Here is a 15,961-nt window from a genome sequence, read left to right as displayed (position 1 = left end):
TTTGAATTTTGTCTAACGGCAGTAAATCCAGCCCTTCCCAGGTATCATCCTGGCTTTTTCAGTTTCTTCCTATCTCCAATGCCACCTTCCCTGGTTTCTTAGGACAGGCAAATATACTATTCTCAGGGGCTCTGAGGGCCAGGACAATGTCTCCGTCCTTGTATCCCCAGCACCTAGCGGTGCCCGGGTGCCCAACAACGTCTGAAGGATGCATGCAGGAACGAAGGTGTAAATGCTGCCTTAGAATAGAAGTCCTCAGAGTCCTCTAGGTCTGATCACTTTTGCAGGCCTCACACCATCCTCACTGCAACCCTGTGAAGTAGGTGTCATGGTTTTTCCCATGTCACAGATGGGAAAACCAGGGCTGAGAGGAGAAGGGACTTCCTCTTGGTCACACATCCACGTGACGAAACCAGAGTGAAACCCAGGTCTGGCTGGCTCCAGGGCTGTAGCTCTTAACCAAAAAGCCTCTCAGACAGGAATGCACCTGCATCGTCTGGCCCTGGCCCGAAGGGAGCCCCAGTGTGACAATCCCGAACACGCTCTTAAGCTTGAGAGTCTTGGCAGCTGTTGGCCATTTGGCTGGGAAGGTCTGAAATAAGTGAGTAGGACGGTTGAATCTAGGACAACAGACAATAATGTAAATAAAGAATGTGTATGTATACACAGGGTGCGGGAGTGCGTGTGTGGTGTTGCATATGGGGATGCGGCGTGTGTGGTGTGGGATATACCTGCTGTATTTGTTTTATGTAGATGTTTACGTGTGTTCTGTGCGGAGGGGCGTGTGATATGGAGTGTGTGGTGTGTACGTGGCATGGGGTGCGAGGGTGGGTGTGGGGCGTGTGGAATGTGTGTATGGTGCATAGTGTGTGGTAGGGGGTGTGATATCGTGTGAAGTGTGTGTGGGATGTGTGGGATGTGGACGGTGGTGGGGCATGAGGTGGGGGGGGGTGTCATGTGTGGGGAGTGTGGTGGTTCCTGGGGATGAAAAGAGCTGTGTCTATAGGAAACAGTTTGGGATACCAAAAGAAGCAAATGACTCTGAGTCACATCTGGCCTCCACTCCTAGTTCAGATATTGAACATCTGAACAAACAGGGACAGGTCACTTATCCCTCTGAACTTGTTTGCTGTAAAATGGCCTTTCAACCTCATGGGGCCACAGGGAAGAGCTATTCAAGAAGAAACACTAGAGGGGTGTCGGGGTGGCTCAGTTAAACATCCAACTCTTGATCTCAGCTCAGGTCTTGATCACACGGTCGTGAGTTCAAGTCCCACATTGGGCTGTGCACTGGGCATGAAACCTACATCAAAAGAAGAGGAAGTAGGAGAAGGAGAAGAAGAAACAACATTATAAAAGCCCAATATAGGGGCGTCTGGGTGGCTCAGTCGGTTAAGTGGCCGACTTCAGCTCAGGTCACGATCTCGTGGTTCGTGAGTTTGAGACCTGCGTTGGGCTCTGTGCTGACAGCTCAGAGCCTGGAGCTGCTTCGGATGCTGTGTCTCCCTCTGTCTCTGACCCTCGCCCACTTGCGCACTCTCTCTCAAAAATAAACATTTAAAAAAAAAGCCCAATATAAACAAAACACTGTACTGAGGAGTATAGGGCTAAAAAAGGAAAAGAAGTAGTGGTCCCTGATTTTAAGGAGTTTCCATTCTGTTTGGGGGAAGGTAGACCTATAAAACTGATTTATGCAGAATGGAAGGTGTATGACAATGAAGACTGGCATCTCTCGAGCTCTTCGTGGTATGGCAGATTAAAAGATGTTCATCTCAAACCTTATAAGGTAGGTATTAGTTAGCAACCCCATCTTACAGATGGGAAAAGTGATGGTTGCAAACATTTTGCCTTTACTCCAAAGACACACTGATGTTAAATGGCATTGATATTAAAAGGCCTGGGAAACCAGAATCTTCTCTCTTATCACCTCCCTGTACTGCTTCCTTAAGCATTTCAGAGGCAAAGCACACAGAGACGGGAACGTTTGTGCTCAATTTGGAAAAAGGAGAACAGGCCAGCAGCACTGAATTATAAGGCTGTTGCTTTCGGCAATATTGAGGTCCCATGATTGTTGCTATTAGTGTGTGTCTGATTGCAAACTCAGAAACACAGGGAGGGGGAGTAAAAGAGGGTGCATGTAGGGGGCCAGAGATGTGAAAGGGGGACACCAGGTGGTTCCATTCCAGCCAGGGGTCACACACCACCACTGGACAGATGCCACATAGGAAGGTCAAACCATATTAATGACAGAGAGAATTTGGTTAAAGCCTTGCCTAGGTGGATCCAGGCTGAAAATCACCAGTTTCCTTTTTTTTTTTTTTTTTTTTTTTTGGACCCATAATCCTTTATAATTTCCTCTAATGCTTTAGTCTAGCTTGGGACCATGAGCCTTCAGGGAGCAAGGGCACATCTGTTCAGTCAGGAATTTGCCAAAGTAAAAGATCAATCTGGCTTTTACTAGAACTTAACATCTAGAGGAACCCAAATACTTCGCAACTGTATTAGCCAAAACTAACTTTGCATCATTATGAATCATGACTCCAAAGGAGAGGTGTCAAGGATACTCTGAAACAAATAACAACTGGGCTATCACCAAAGAAAAGAAGAAATAAAATAACAGGCATGTTTCTTTAGAGGGTGCTTGCTCTAAATGCTATATGGAAAGAATCATAATTGTCTTATTTGGGGAGGAAAAACATTTAAGAATGCCTTTTTTGGGGATGCCTGGGTGGCTCAGTTGGTTGGGCGTCCAACTTCAGCTCAGGTCATGATCTCACGGTTCGCGAGTTCGAGCCCCGTGTTGGGCTCTGTGCTGACAGCTCAGAGCCTGGAGCCTGCTTCAGATTCTGTGTCTCCCTCTCTCTCTGTTCCTCCCCGGCTTGCTCTCTCTCTCTCAAAAATAAATAAAAATTTAAAAAAAACTTTAAAGAATGTCTTTTTTTCCCAAAGATTTTATTTCTTTTACTATAAGACACATAGGTAAAAACTTGCATATTCTGAAAAAGGTAGAAAATGGTAATAAAATGGACATTTTTCCTATTAAGAAATATGCTCATAAATATGCTTTATCAAATGTTAAAATGGTTATTATTTTGCAAAATAACAATAAATAGAGCAGAGCTGTGGCATACAATGGTCAACCCAAAGTACTGGAAGTATTTATGTTTTGTGTTTTATAAAAATTCAGACCTTTGATCATATTTCAAAATTTGGCATTTTGCACTCCAGGTTATCAATAATTCAAATTTTTAAAATATTTTCATGATGGCCCCATGACTTTAAAAACAATGAAACATAAAAGGTGGTTTGACTGAGTAGAATGATTAAAATAATTTTCCCCTAAACAAAAAATTACAAGACACAGAAGCAAAGACATGACTTTTTGATCCCATAAGTAGTATCTGTATCAGTTCCCAATTCTACAAATTTCTGGATCCCCGACTGTGGGCGCTGAACAAAAATTGTTCACTAAGCTTTAGCTTCCAGCAAGGTGCACCATGTCATTTCACAGCTTGATGGAGCCATGATGGTCATGATTATGATGAGCCCGGTTCTATAATTCTAGCTCCATGAATACAAGGTACAGAGAAAGAAGTTCTCCCTCCTTTGAATAAATCCCTTGAAGGCTTTCCTACATTTGTGTATGACCTAATGGCCTCAAATTCATGTATCAGAACACTGGGTGAAATTTTAATGATGAAAAGTTCTCGTTCTGAGCATTCTTTTGTAGGCTTCAATTCTCTGCTATCCAAAGGAGACAGGAACACAAGTGAACACCAAACATGTCCTCTAATGAGTCTTGGGTGTTCAAGTAGCCAGGTCAGGCTTTTTCCTGTAAATAAATACTGATTTTACAAAGATCTTTCATTTCCCATGCATTATGTTGCCCTTAAGGCTAACACATTAATTCCCAGCTACAATGGGGGAAGCCATATGTAATAATACTTAAGGATCCAATCTAATATAGATTATCAGTCCCAATGGTGTTCGATGACGTCCATCAGGGGGATATCTGGGCGACTCTGGGTGCCTAGAGCACAGAGAGGTCATGGCAGGATTTGGACTTGAGCTTGAAGGCCATATTCTTGTTGTTTTTGGCCACGATCTTGCCCCAGAAGCGCCTGGCTTTCCTGGGGATGCTCTCCCTCCTTTTCTGGTAGGCCAGCCGCCGCTCATTCTTCTCCTTGCTGTCCCGCCGAAGGCGGACCTGCCGCACGATGCCCTCAAACAGCTCCTTCACATTGTGCTGGACAGCTGCGGAGGTCTCAATGAATTTGCAGTCGAACACCACAGCACACGCTCTCCCTTCTGGAAAGAAAAGGAGGGGAGAAGAAAGTCAGAGGAGCTACACAGCACACAGCCAAGCTGATGATTCTTGACCTCAAGCTGTCTCCAGGTAACTCTAGGTCAGTCACACATGTGATGGATATAGGAGGCCACTCCCAGAGCACAGAAAGAGGCAGAGTCACAAGAAGCAGGAGAGATGGACTTTAGATCTGGCCCATCATAAATTCACTATGCAAAGGTCCAATTTCATCAAATACGGTAACATTAATTATAACAATAAAAACCACAGCCTTAATTTATTGTACTTACTATGTGCCAGGAGCTGAGTTAAATACTTTTTTATAAACATTTTTTTAATGTTCAAAACAATCTTGAAAAATACACTATCCCTTTCAGATGGATGAAGGAACTGAGGTGGGGGGGGGGGTGGTCTTTTAAAAACGTGACGGCGTTCACATAGCCTGTAAGTGGCAGGGGTAAAGCCAAGCCTGCTTCTTCCTCAAGCTCAGATTCTTAACTCTTTCTCCTAACTGAGTTTCCTGAATTGGAAAAGAATCCTACTATCTGACTTTCCTCTCTTAGAAAACAATTTTAAAGCTCTGATGAGGTACCCTTGAAAAACTTTTTGATGATTTCACACATGTACAATACAGTGACAGCAAACTATACAAACAGGCTTTCTGGAGCAGCCTCAATGTCAAATGTTCCACTGTGTTCAATGGCCATGTATCCAAGTTTTGGTTAGGGAAAAAAAAAAAAAAGATTACTATAGACAGTCCTTTCCTAAGAGTAAGACATTCCCAAACTAGTTGTAGGCCTTAAGTCTTCATCAGGTTTCTTTCCTCCTGAATGGGGCCTAGCAATGCAGTATTTTATTTTTTACCATGGTACCAGGAACCAAATCTATAGTAGGCCAAAAAAATCTCAAAGGCCCCAAAAGCAAATAGGCAGTATCTCTGAACTAGGCATGAAAAAGTATATGTGACACCATCAGGCTGATGCCTTAACTGAAATTTAGGAAGCAAAAGGCAGGGGACAGGAAGGAGTTTCTAGGGTCTCCAGGAACCAGAGGCAGCCAGAGTAGAATCCTTATTCTCATTGAAACTCTTGGAGTTTTCATCTTTCTTGCATAAAGAGACTACTTTTATTTCCCTGAACTCTTGAGAGCTCCCAGGAGAATAGAAAAGGACAAGGAATAAAGGCTGGGGAGTGCCAGTAAATCCCTGAGCACGATCTTTTCCCTAAAGGAATTGCAGGAAGGGGAAAGTGGAATCCTGCAAGTCGACCAGATGGATCAGGGAGCAACAACCAGCACAGAGACAATCTGCTGGGAATGCGGGAATCTTAGACACAAAACTCCAGGGAGGATTTTAATGAGTCCCTGGTTCCGGCTTCATGAAGGAAGAAAAGAGCACCTATCTGAAGACAACCAGGTGACCCGGAGACGGTTTCTATGACACTGGCACTGCTCCCCTTACCTGATACAGACACTTCCCGGCACCGCACCAGGTCACTTTTGTTGCCGACCAAAATTATAGGAATGTCCTCTGTCTGCCGAGCCCGGCGGAGCTGGATTCGCAGCTCAGATGCCTTCTCAAAGCTGGCTCGGTCCGTGATGGAATAGACAATCAAGTAGGCATCCCCGACCTGCATGCAGTGATCTTGGAGCCATTCATTCTCTCCCTGGTAAAAGGAGAACCTCCCTGAGCTCAGGCTGGTCTGGTAAATGAAGCATCGGTGGAAATAGTACATGTATCCTATGTACCCTTGCTGATATGAGGAAGAAAGGAAACGTATTCCAGCTCCCCACATGCATGCCTCCCATGCCTGTACCATGTCTGGTGGCTATAAGCTAGCCCATCGGGTATTTCTGCCAAAAAGTTTTTACTGTCCAATTCCTCCTACAGCTTGAGTTGATAAATTATACAATGACTCTGCCAAACCACATTTCCAATTTTTATCCAATCTACCACAAATGAGCCTTTTCTGACTTCCAAAAACTCCCTTTTGCCTTTCCCAAGTGATGAAATTTAGAGTCCTTCTGTGAGAACAGGAGACCTCTCAGTAAACAGAAGGTCTAGCAAATATGCTCAGGAGCCCAAAATCTTTAAAAAGCACATGTTGAAGACTAGTATTAAGATTGTCAACTCCACATAATCTGGTTTTATATATAGCTTTAAATTATCATCCATATTTGGCACTTGCCCTAAAGTGGATATATGTTTTTGTATTTTTTTTAATTGCACTGAGGGCAAATCACTGTCACTTGCTTAATATTCAGAGCTCATTTGCGAATGACCTGTTCCTTAGAACAGCCTCTTACTTCAGAAAAAGAAAGCTTTTAATCAAGAAAATGAGCCCACCTCACCTAGAACACTAAAAAGGACAAGGTCACCCTTGCATCAGACAGCCTGTTGGAAGGCAAGCCTTGACAGAATTTACAGAGAGCTGTGAGCTCTGCATACCTTGTTTTCCCACATGTCCAGGAGTATAATCGTTGCACTTTCCCCGTCAACAATCAGGGTTCGTTCGTATGTATCTTCTGGAAAAGCAAGAACAGTGACACTGGAGTCAGGAAATTAGGCAATGCTTTTCCGTAAGCGTCACGTAGAAAATTACACTAGAAAATTACCTTACTAAATATGCAATCAATTATGCAAACATACAGATATTCACAAAGGCAAATTATTACTTTTTAATCACCTTTAACAACATTCTACGTATATTCTTCCACTACCTCCTAAGCAGAACCCCTATGTCTTCTGCATGTGTCACCAAAAACCACTTGAAATGAAAAGCTTTTGTTTTCATCATTCCTGGACCTTTTATATAGAAAAACCATTTATAAGGATAAACTCACTGAGAGCTTTTGACTCTGGTTCATTGGATGATGCCATGAGAGAACACTAACTGCCCAGTGGAACTCTAAGCCTCATTCATAAGCCTTACATGGAAATCCACTGTACCTTTCAGTAGGGTGCTTACTGGCAATTTCAGGAGCTCTAAGCTCAGAGACATTTTTCCTGTTTTGAAACATGCAAGAAAAAAATCTTGCGACCCTGTTTTGGCTGAAGTTTTCTTCCTTTAAAAAAACATTCAGCTCCCTAGGAATAAACAGGCTTATTCTTCCATCTCAAGTCAGCAGAAGGACAGCCTCCAGGCCTCCTTGGTAATGGAAACTCTCCTCCCTACACTTGAGCCCAGACTGAGTGTAGGTGAAGGGTGAGCAGTACCATGCGCCAGAGCAGCTCCAGCCCAGAGAAACCAGTTGGCGGGGGCGAGGTGGGGGAGGCAAGGGGGAGAGTTGGCTGAGTTAACTGGGATTTTGCAAGAGGGATTCCCATCAACTCCATGCACATGAGCCCATCCCCACTGTTTCCACAATGAGGTTTCCTGTTTCGAGTTTCATCATTTGAGAATTATTATTTTCGTAATGATTTTTTCTTTTTTACCATTTTTCTTGCTGCTCCTTTTGCCTGAAACCTGTTCCCTGGGATATCCAACAGGCGTGTGCCCTCACCTCTTTCCAGGGGAAGTGTTCCCTCACCAGCTACTTAAAATTGCAACACATCTCCCCTACCAGTATTGCTTACTCCTTTCCATTTTCATTTTTCTTCGTCGTACTTCTAAGTACCCCACATGCAATCCACTTAACCTATTTTATTCACCTATTTTATTCTTTTCTGTCCCTCTCGGCCCCCGAATATTACGGCAGAGATCTGCTGCTATGTCCCCCGGAACCCAGCACAGTGCTTAGCATACTGCAGGTGGGCAACCAACACTTATCGAATGAATGAATGAATGATAACTATAGCACTGGGGATATAAGCACAAGCAAACCTGAATTAGAATCTGAATGCCATCTCTTATTAACTATGTGGCTCTGGACCATTTACTGAAGTGCTCTGGGCCTCAGTTTCTTCATCTGTGAAATGGGACTGATAATAGTATTCATGCCTTAGGGCAATTACATAGGCTAGGCATGGGCACAGGGTAGAAATGCAATAAATATTAGCTGTTGTCATCACTCGCTCTGATGGAGGAAGCCGGTTCTTGCCATAGTTGGTGTTTCCTACCATAGGTAAATCCTAGCTTAAAAACACTACATTGGAGAAACCAAGGCATCTCTTGTTTTATAGTAACAAGGGATTTATAAAAAGCAATGCTCCCAGTTTAAATGTTTCTTCATCTAGGAAATGGAATCAGCAGAGGCAAAGGAAGGAAAACGTGGACAAATGAAAAGGCTCTTTCTGTCAATTTCCGTGCCTCCATAAGGTGTCATTCTAATCAATGGTAATGGTGTCCCACTGGGGGATTAAGTCTGTTATCCCCATCCTGTCTGCCATCCACAATGTGCAGCATGAATGGGATCACAGTGGGACGCACAATCTGGATTTCTGCAGAGTAGGGTCTCCTGACTCAACAGGCAAATTTTACAACCAAATGGAAATGATCAGAGCCTGAGCAGCACAAAAGGGGGGCTGGCTGACTGCCCCTTACTACCTCGGAGTTTTTCTCTTTTCTCTAAAAGCCTTCCCTGTTCTCAAAAAATCCAAAACAGCACTTTCTCTGCCCTCAGCCCACCACTCATCATCCAAAAGCAGGTACAAGGGACTGAGTCCCCAGCAATTCAAGTAGAAACCTACTACGTTCCAATAGCTAGGGGGGAAAAGCAAACTCACGCTTCCCCTTGGTTTAAGAGATGTCTGAACATTAGCCTAGAGAAAATGGGGATTATACCTTAAAAAGTAGACGCCTAACTGCTTTGACATTCTGGAAGATTCCTGGACTTAGCCCTGCCTGAAAATCATTATGCTGCAAATCCTAAAACAATATTATCTCCGCCCTGCTTCACTGCATATGCCCCACACCTAGTTTATTTTTATTTGCCAGTGGGGCAGGGGAGGGGGGGACACACACATGAGTGGGGAGGGGTGGAGGGAGAGAGAATGAGAGAGAGAGAGAGACAGAGACAGAGAGAGAATCTTAAGTAGGCTAAGAGACCAATGCAAGTCTCAATCTCACAACCCTGAGATCCTGACCTGAGCCAAAATCATGAGTAGGACGCTTAACCAACTGAGCCACCCAGGTGCCCCCACACCCAGATTTATATACAGCCTCTGACTACTCCCCCCCCACTCCCCACGGATTCTTCAGACACACAAAGTATCCTGCTTCACGGCCCTCTGCTAACCAGGAGAGGGCCTGCCTGCAACCAAAGTTCTAGTTTCTCTTCCTCCCCTTTGTCACTCACCTTTTAGCTTTCTCAAGAGCTAATCAGGTGAGGAGAGGAGAAATAAAAGAACATGATATTCTAGAAAAGTCCTTTGAAATTTGCCCTGGTTAAGGTGTGTGGAGAAAGGGTCGAGGCCTACTGGCTTATAGAGCTTTTCAGTATCGTGGGTCTGGAAGAAGCCCTCACTTCTCCAGTGCTCTCAGTAAAAGCTGGGGGTGAACACGCACACTCTGGAATGAGAGACATCATCCTGAGGGGTGGGATGGATGTCACCTGGTTGGGTGACAGGAGCTATTCTCCCTGGACTAGTACACCTTAATGTGTCTTTAACTTAACCCTCACTGTGCTCAGAGACCCTTCTGTCCAAGATTGGATTGCATGCTGTGTGGCAGCTGCACAGGAGTTCTCTCCCACACTAGAACGGGCTCCTGCAGCCTCTCAAAGGCTTGGAGGCTCCAACATCCCTCTCCCCCAAACTCTCAACTGCTTTCAGCTTCCATAGCCCAGGAAGGGAAGCCCACTCTAGGAACACCGTCCTCTCCTCTTGTGGCACGTTTCCTCTGCACGTCTCACGGGGCCCTAGCCAAGAGGGGCCGGAGTGGATGGGGACCACAAGCAACAAAAGTGCCAGTTTGAGAAGATAAATCCAGGCACAGGAAATGGTAGGTTCAGAATCAGCTCTAACACTCATTCCGTACGTCTTATGTGCCAGGCACTATGCTTATATGCTACCTCCGTCAATCCTCCAGTGCCCTATGAGGTAGGCATCATCTCTATCTCCCTAGTGAGGAGTTTGGGGGGGGTCAGCACCTTGTGCAGGAGCACTCAGCTACATCGTGTCAAAGCTGGGCTCCAAACCCACATCACCAGACTGAAGTCCAGTGCTCTTCCCATACTTCCTGTGTGCACGTGCCGTACCTTCTCACCGACTCAGGGCTTCCAAATCCTAGTCGTCCTTAGGATCCAGCTCAGAGGCCACCTCTTCTATGAATCCTTTACTGACTTCCACAGTCAGAAGTAATCTTTTCTCTTCTCAATTCCTACAGCACGGTCCCTGTACTCTTCAAGCCACTCATCACATCCTATCTTGATTTAGTTGGTGCACATCTGATCTCTATTGCACATACTGGAAGCATCTTTAGGGGGGAGCCCTAGGACTCCTGGCACGCCCCCGCAGTGTCTCACCAAGTTCCATGGTGTATGTTCAGTAACTACTTAGCAATGAATATTGCATGAATGAATGGATGAATAAATGAACGAATGGCATTAAATGTATACAGAGAGTCATAAGATTATTGCAATAGAGCTGTAACAACATCCATCTTTATTAGGAGAGATACTGATGAGAGTATTGTGTAGAGGTTTTTTTATGGTTAATGCTGAAAAAAGAACAATGTGAGGGCATGACTTGGAAAACCTTCTTCCAAGTTTCCAGCTGTAGTGATTCCAACAGCTGCCTATGGATAAGAGATGTAATCCTAGACAGTATAAATTAAGTTACTCAAATAGGACAACATTAAATAGGATGGGTCACCTGAGGAGTTTCTTGCCAAAGATTCTATTCAAGGAGGTAAGGAAAGGATTCTCCCTCTCCTTTCCCCCATTAAGCAAAATGAGTTTTCCCAAATATAGAAGCATGTCTTCCCAAATTCCAGATATGAGTTGGTCTTCTCGGCACCATATGCCTATAGGGGTACCACCCTCTGGATAAGTACCTCTCCACTCTAACTGACAAGCATTTTTGAAAGCCTGCCACCCAGCTCTTTTAAGACCTCCCTCAAAAAACAAACAAAACTCCTGGTTGATCTCTTCCTTCTGTCAATCTCCCCAAACACTTTATTGTTAACTTCATAAGGTATTCACTAATTTTACCCTGCTCTGAATTATAGCCACTGACACTTCACCCCTTCCTAAGAGGGTATATACTACCACTGGGTACCCCAGAGCCTAGCCCAGAGCCAGGCACGTGCCTGACACTAGGAGTATTTAGATGCTATGCCCATGGGCTTCAGGGTACAATGAATGCACACAACTAGGTCTGACTCGTGGCCATACCGTGGACTAGCTTTATCACTCTGGGAAAGTTACTTGATGTCATAAGCCTCCATTTCTTCACCTGTAAAATAGGGATATTAATACCAAATTGGTTCAATTTTTGCATTATCAGAAAAAACTTATGAGAAGTATTTAGCATAGTGCCTGGCACATCGCAGGTACCCTGTCAATGGCACTATAAGAGTACCACCGAACTAAGATTATAAAATCCTGAGTTCTCATTCCAGCTACCCCACTGATTCTAGGTAAGCCACGTGGTATTCTGTAGACTCAGTTTACTCATATGAGTACAGGAATTTTGTGAGTACCAAAATAAAAGGGATCAAATATAAGATGCCCAACAAAGCACCTCTCCCATTGCAAATGTGCTTTCTAGACAGTAGTTCCTCTCTCCCTTTCTCCCATACCGACAGTCAACCACCAGCCCTTACTGAGAAAGAGAAAAACCAGCCTTGTAAGACTGAGGTCACTATTTCTCCTTGACTCTCGTTTAGCTATAGTCTCTGAGACTTCCAGAAGTGAGGAGAGAAATCAATGTCCTATCAATGAGTCATCATTTATAGTCCAGTTCAGGAGCTGCCTCGTAAGCAGTGAACTCCCGGACACTGGAGACGATCAAGATGAAACATTTAGCCAAAATGGGCTCACAGTAGTAGTGAGGAAGGAGCAGCATTCCAGTGCATCAAGCGGAGGGCAGAACTGACTCCTCACTAAGGCATCTTCCTACCCTGGGGGTCTGTGATTCAGCTGTGAGTTGCAACTGAGAGCACAGACACATCGTGCCACTGGGGCAAGCACTAGAAGGTTCTTCCTTCGTTTCTATAGCTGCAAATAAGGACATCCAGCTCCCCTTGTCAGGTATGCTACGAGGGAAGCTGTGGCTGAGAAACACTGTATGAATACCACTGACAGTTGGGATCCTCATACTACTTCCCAGAATGCAGCGCTATGCTTTACGTGTATTCGAGGAACACATGCATTTTTGCGACTATGTTACCTCAAATCAGTTTTGGAAATAGGCAGGTCTTGAATATTTTCAATGAGATTATACACGGAAAATCGTCTTGAAAACATATGTATCACACACACAAACATATGTATCACCATTATTATACTCAAAAAAAATTTTTTTTGACATTGTACTATTTTAAACCATTTTACAACCTTGAAAGACTCTAATAACGGTAGAAACTGATGAATCCATCCTAATACTTTTTCAAATCGGGTTGGTATTAGGTATAATCGTGGGAAAAAGCTATGCCTGCACTGAGCTCTTGAAAAATCCAGGTCAGCGCTGGCAAAAACCAGAGGTGGGATCCTGACCCTCTGACTCTGCCCTCTTTAACCACTCTACCCCCAGTCCCTGTGGAGCTGGAATCTAAGAAATCCCCTTTCTGGCCCAGGTTCCATCTGGAACAGGATGAATCTTCATTCTCTTGTCCTGAGGACCAATGCCAGCGGGCTGTTCTAGGGACTCGGCTTGCCCAGCCAGTGCCAGGAATGCATAATCACCACTCCCAACTCTGCAGATAAATGGCGCACCCACTCGCTCTTTCCGACTGGACCACCGCTAACGGAAAGATGCCCACTGGGGTCGGGCCACCTACCTCCCAGCACCTCGCAGTCGCTGTCCATGCTGTCATGCACACCTGCAAAGATGTTGGCCAGAGTGGACTTGCCCACCCCCTGCTCCCCTATGAGCACCACCCGGTAGTAGGTGTTCCCCGACTCGGAGGAGATGACTGAGTCTGTGGAGTCGGAAGACCAGCTCCGGCGGCAGTGGTCCTCCGGGGCAGCAGAGTGATGGCTGCGCTGGCCGTACTGGTGGGGCTCCTTCTGAACCATCAGATGCCTGCCGTCCGCTGGGATGCTCCAGCGCTGCTGCTGCGGCTGCATGGCCACGGTGCCCTGGCGCATGGTGACATTGTTCAGAGTCATCGCTGGGTCCTGGAGAGCAAAGAAGCCAAGATGTAAGCATCATAAGCAGGAGCGAGAGCTTGGGGGCTCAACCACACAGTCAGTCATCAGCAATATTTGATCAGATGGGGTGAGACCCGGTAACCCTGACACGAGGAACCCCAAGGAAACAGTCCCCAAACCCAAGAGGCTTTCAACTGGACACACACGCTCACATACACTTCATAACAGGCTCCTCAGGAGGACTGTCATTTGCAAAAAGAAAAAAGTACCGTCAACATCACCCACTGCCCTCGGGCTTCCTCCATCCTCAAGGAAGCCTTGGGACCCCTCACTCAGCACTGACACAGAGGCAGCCAGAAGAAACTAACAGCCTTCAGAGATGGCTGGAAAAGCAACAAGTTAATGGAGCCGGGGACCAGCTGGCCAGGTTAGCTGCTCTTGTCTAAACATGGCTCTTAATTGCACCAGCGTCCAGCGGGCTTTTGTGCCTGGGTGGGAAACACGTGGCAATGACATCACTCCTCTGGCTGGACTGGACAAGCACTTATTGGAACTTCCATGTTTAGTAAAGTCGCCCTGATGCTCTCCAGCTGCTTGAATAAGCTATTATTTGGGGGCAAAAAAAAAAAAAAAGAATTTCTGTTTGAGGTTTATGCCTCAGCTCTGCCCTCTTGCCCACAGACATCATGTTTAAAAAAACCCCGCCCCAAGCCCTGTTGTTGTCGCAGGTTAAGGACCTACTCACGTTCAGACCTATCCCATTTGCAAAGAAAATGCTTCCCTCTTCTGAAACCACATTCACTCCAAGAGTTTTAAAATTCAACGCAAATTTCCACCTTCTTGAAGAAAATCAGAAGGCCAAGGACTCTCCCAAAATGACATTCAACAACTTTGCCACAACTTTCCCTTCGCAAGACTCCCTCCCCTTGCACGAAGGTCTGTTCCCGAAGGCTACTTGAGATAAAGTAGAAGCCGTCTCATTTTCATCAGCAAGATCATTCGTGAGAGCCGGCCACTAACGGGGAGGACTTGCCGGTTTTTCGATCTTACAAGCACAGCTTCAGTTGGCTGACTTGCATTCAAACAACAAAAGCATGACGTATCAGTCAGGGCTGCCCTCTGACCACACAGTCTGTAGGAGGAGGTCACGCTCCTACCGAGCCGAACTAAGGAACCTGCTAACGACAAATAGCATCTTCAGCACCTTAAACTCTGCCCCCGACCGGAAAACCACGGCGCAGACCGCAAGTTTCAGGGGCTCTTCTCTCAAGTTAGAAAGTTCTGCGGGCTGGGAACGCCCACCTCGTGTCCGCCCGCCCCCCGCCCCGCCCGGCTTCAGGAGGACCCCCGCCCCAAACCGCCCGCTTACTCTGCTCGGCCGCGTGGGCGCCCGCGGGTCCGCGTGTGCTGCGTGGGTGCGCGCTGCGATCCCGGGCCGCCGAGCGCGGGGTGCTCGCGCCGTGCCCGCCGTCCGTGCCGCCGCCCGCAGCCGCCGCGGCCCCGCCGTTTATAACGCGCCGGCCGGTCCGCGCCGGGGCTTTTCCGTGACGTCAGCGCCCCCGCCGGGAGGGGGCGGCTCTGCAGCAAACTCCGACTTGCAGCCACTTCACCGAACCGGTTACTCGCAGTCATGTGACCCCCTTCTCCCCTTTTAAAAAATAACAGTTCCATCCCGGGCTCCTTTTATTTTGTTGTATTTTATTTTTACGAGGCGGACACAAGAAGATGGAAAGATACACTAAGTGCCACTTAATCGCGCTTCCCACGATGGCGAGCTGTCGGGATACAGGATGGAGAAGGAGGCAGGTTTGAGTTGGGAACCCAGCTTTGAAGGAAAACAGGGATGGGCCAGGTGCCCACGGAGACTTTAGCCTCTAGGATGGGGCTGCGGCCACCTTGAGTGGCCAGGGCTTGTGTCAGCCGCGTACTCTGCCCTGAAAACTGCCTCTTCCTGCGTCCTGTCACCCTCTCTCTGGAGGACAGAGGGAGGAAAGCCCCACACCGCTTTATTTCCCTTCTCTGGCAGGGACCCATAGAGAAGGGGCCAGAGAGAGGTGACGAAAAGGGACAAGACCTTGAAAAGGGCAGTTCTGAAAAATAACTTAATTAGGGGTCCAAGCAGATTGTGCTAAATGCTGCTGGCAGCACTGTCGGCCAGGATGCTGAGGCTCCTCTATCAGGGAATTTAATCAGCGCCCCAATCAGCAGCATCTCTGTACCAGGCTCCCTGGCACTGCTGGGCCTGGGCATGGATCCCGTGTCTCCCAGCCATGGAGAGGAGCCCTGAGCCAAACACCGGGGCCCCATTCCCCCATCCCCACCCCAGAGACTCCTGTGAATAAAGGGCACAGGGTTAATAATAACAGTAACAACTACTACCATCATTTACTAAGTACCTCTGAGTACCTACACTCAGTAGGTATTGTTTGGCCTCTGCAGTACCTCAATCCCACTACAATTCTG

The 15,961-nt window shown here is 46.4% G+C and overlaps 1 protein-coding gene across 1 annotated transcript; it reads right to left on the bottom strand.

Moving 5' to 3' along the window:
- Positions 1-3,876: 3,876 nt before the first annotated feature.
- GEM (GTP binding protein overexpressed in skeletal muscle) lies at positions 3,877-13,525 on the bottom strand. The gene is made up of 4 exons (XM_047089030.1): positions 13,186-13,525; positions 6,753-6,829; positions 5,766-5,970; positions 3,877-4,308 (listed from the first exon to the last, which is right to left on the bottom strand). The coding sequence occupies exons 1-4, from the start codon at positions 13,514-13,516 to the stop codon at positions 4,031-4,033; spliced, it is 891 nt and encodes a 296-aa protein (XP_046944986.1). The 5' UTR covers positions 13,517-13,525; the 3' UTR covers positions 3,877-4,030.
- Between the last annotated feature and the right edge of the window lie 2,436 nt (positions 13,526-15,961).

Source organism: Lynx rufus, unplaced genomic scaffold (assembly GCF_022079265.1).
Source record: "Lynx rufus isolate CCGP_SWC_20201006 ecotype Redwood Valley unplaced genomic scaffold, mLynRuf1.p SCAF_26, whole genome shotgun sequence".
NCBI classification, from domain to species: Eukaryota; Metazoa; Chordata; class Mammalia; order Carnivora; family Felidae; genus Lynx; species Lynx rufus.
Note: the sequence above shows the minus strand (reverse complement) of the source record. Positions and strands in the feature narration are given on the sequence as shown.

Coding starts and splice junctions, on each gene's coding strand:
- GEM (XM_047089030.1), bottom strand. CDS start 13,516: ATGACTCTGAACAATGTCACCATGCGCCAGGGCACCGTGGCCATGCAG. Junction 6,830..13,185: donor CGACTGCGAGGTGCTGGGAG/GTAGGTGGCCCG, acceptor TTGCTTTTCCAG/AAGATACATACGAACGAACC. Junction 4,309..5,765: donor CCGGGAAGTGTCTGTATCAG/GTAAGGGGAGCA, acceptor TTTTCTTTCCAG/AAGGGAGAGCGTGTGCTGTG.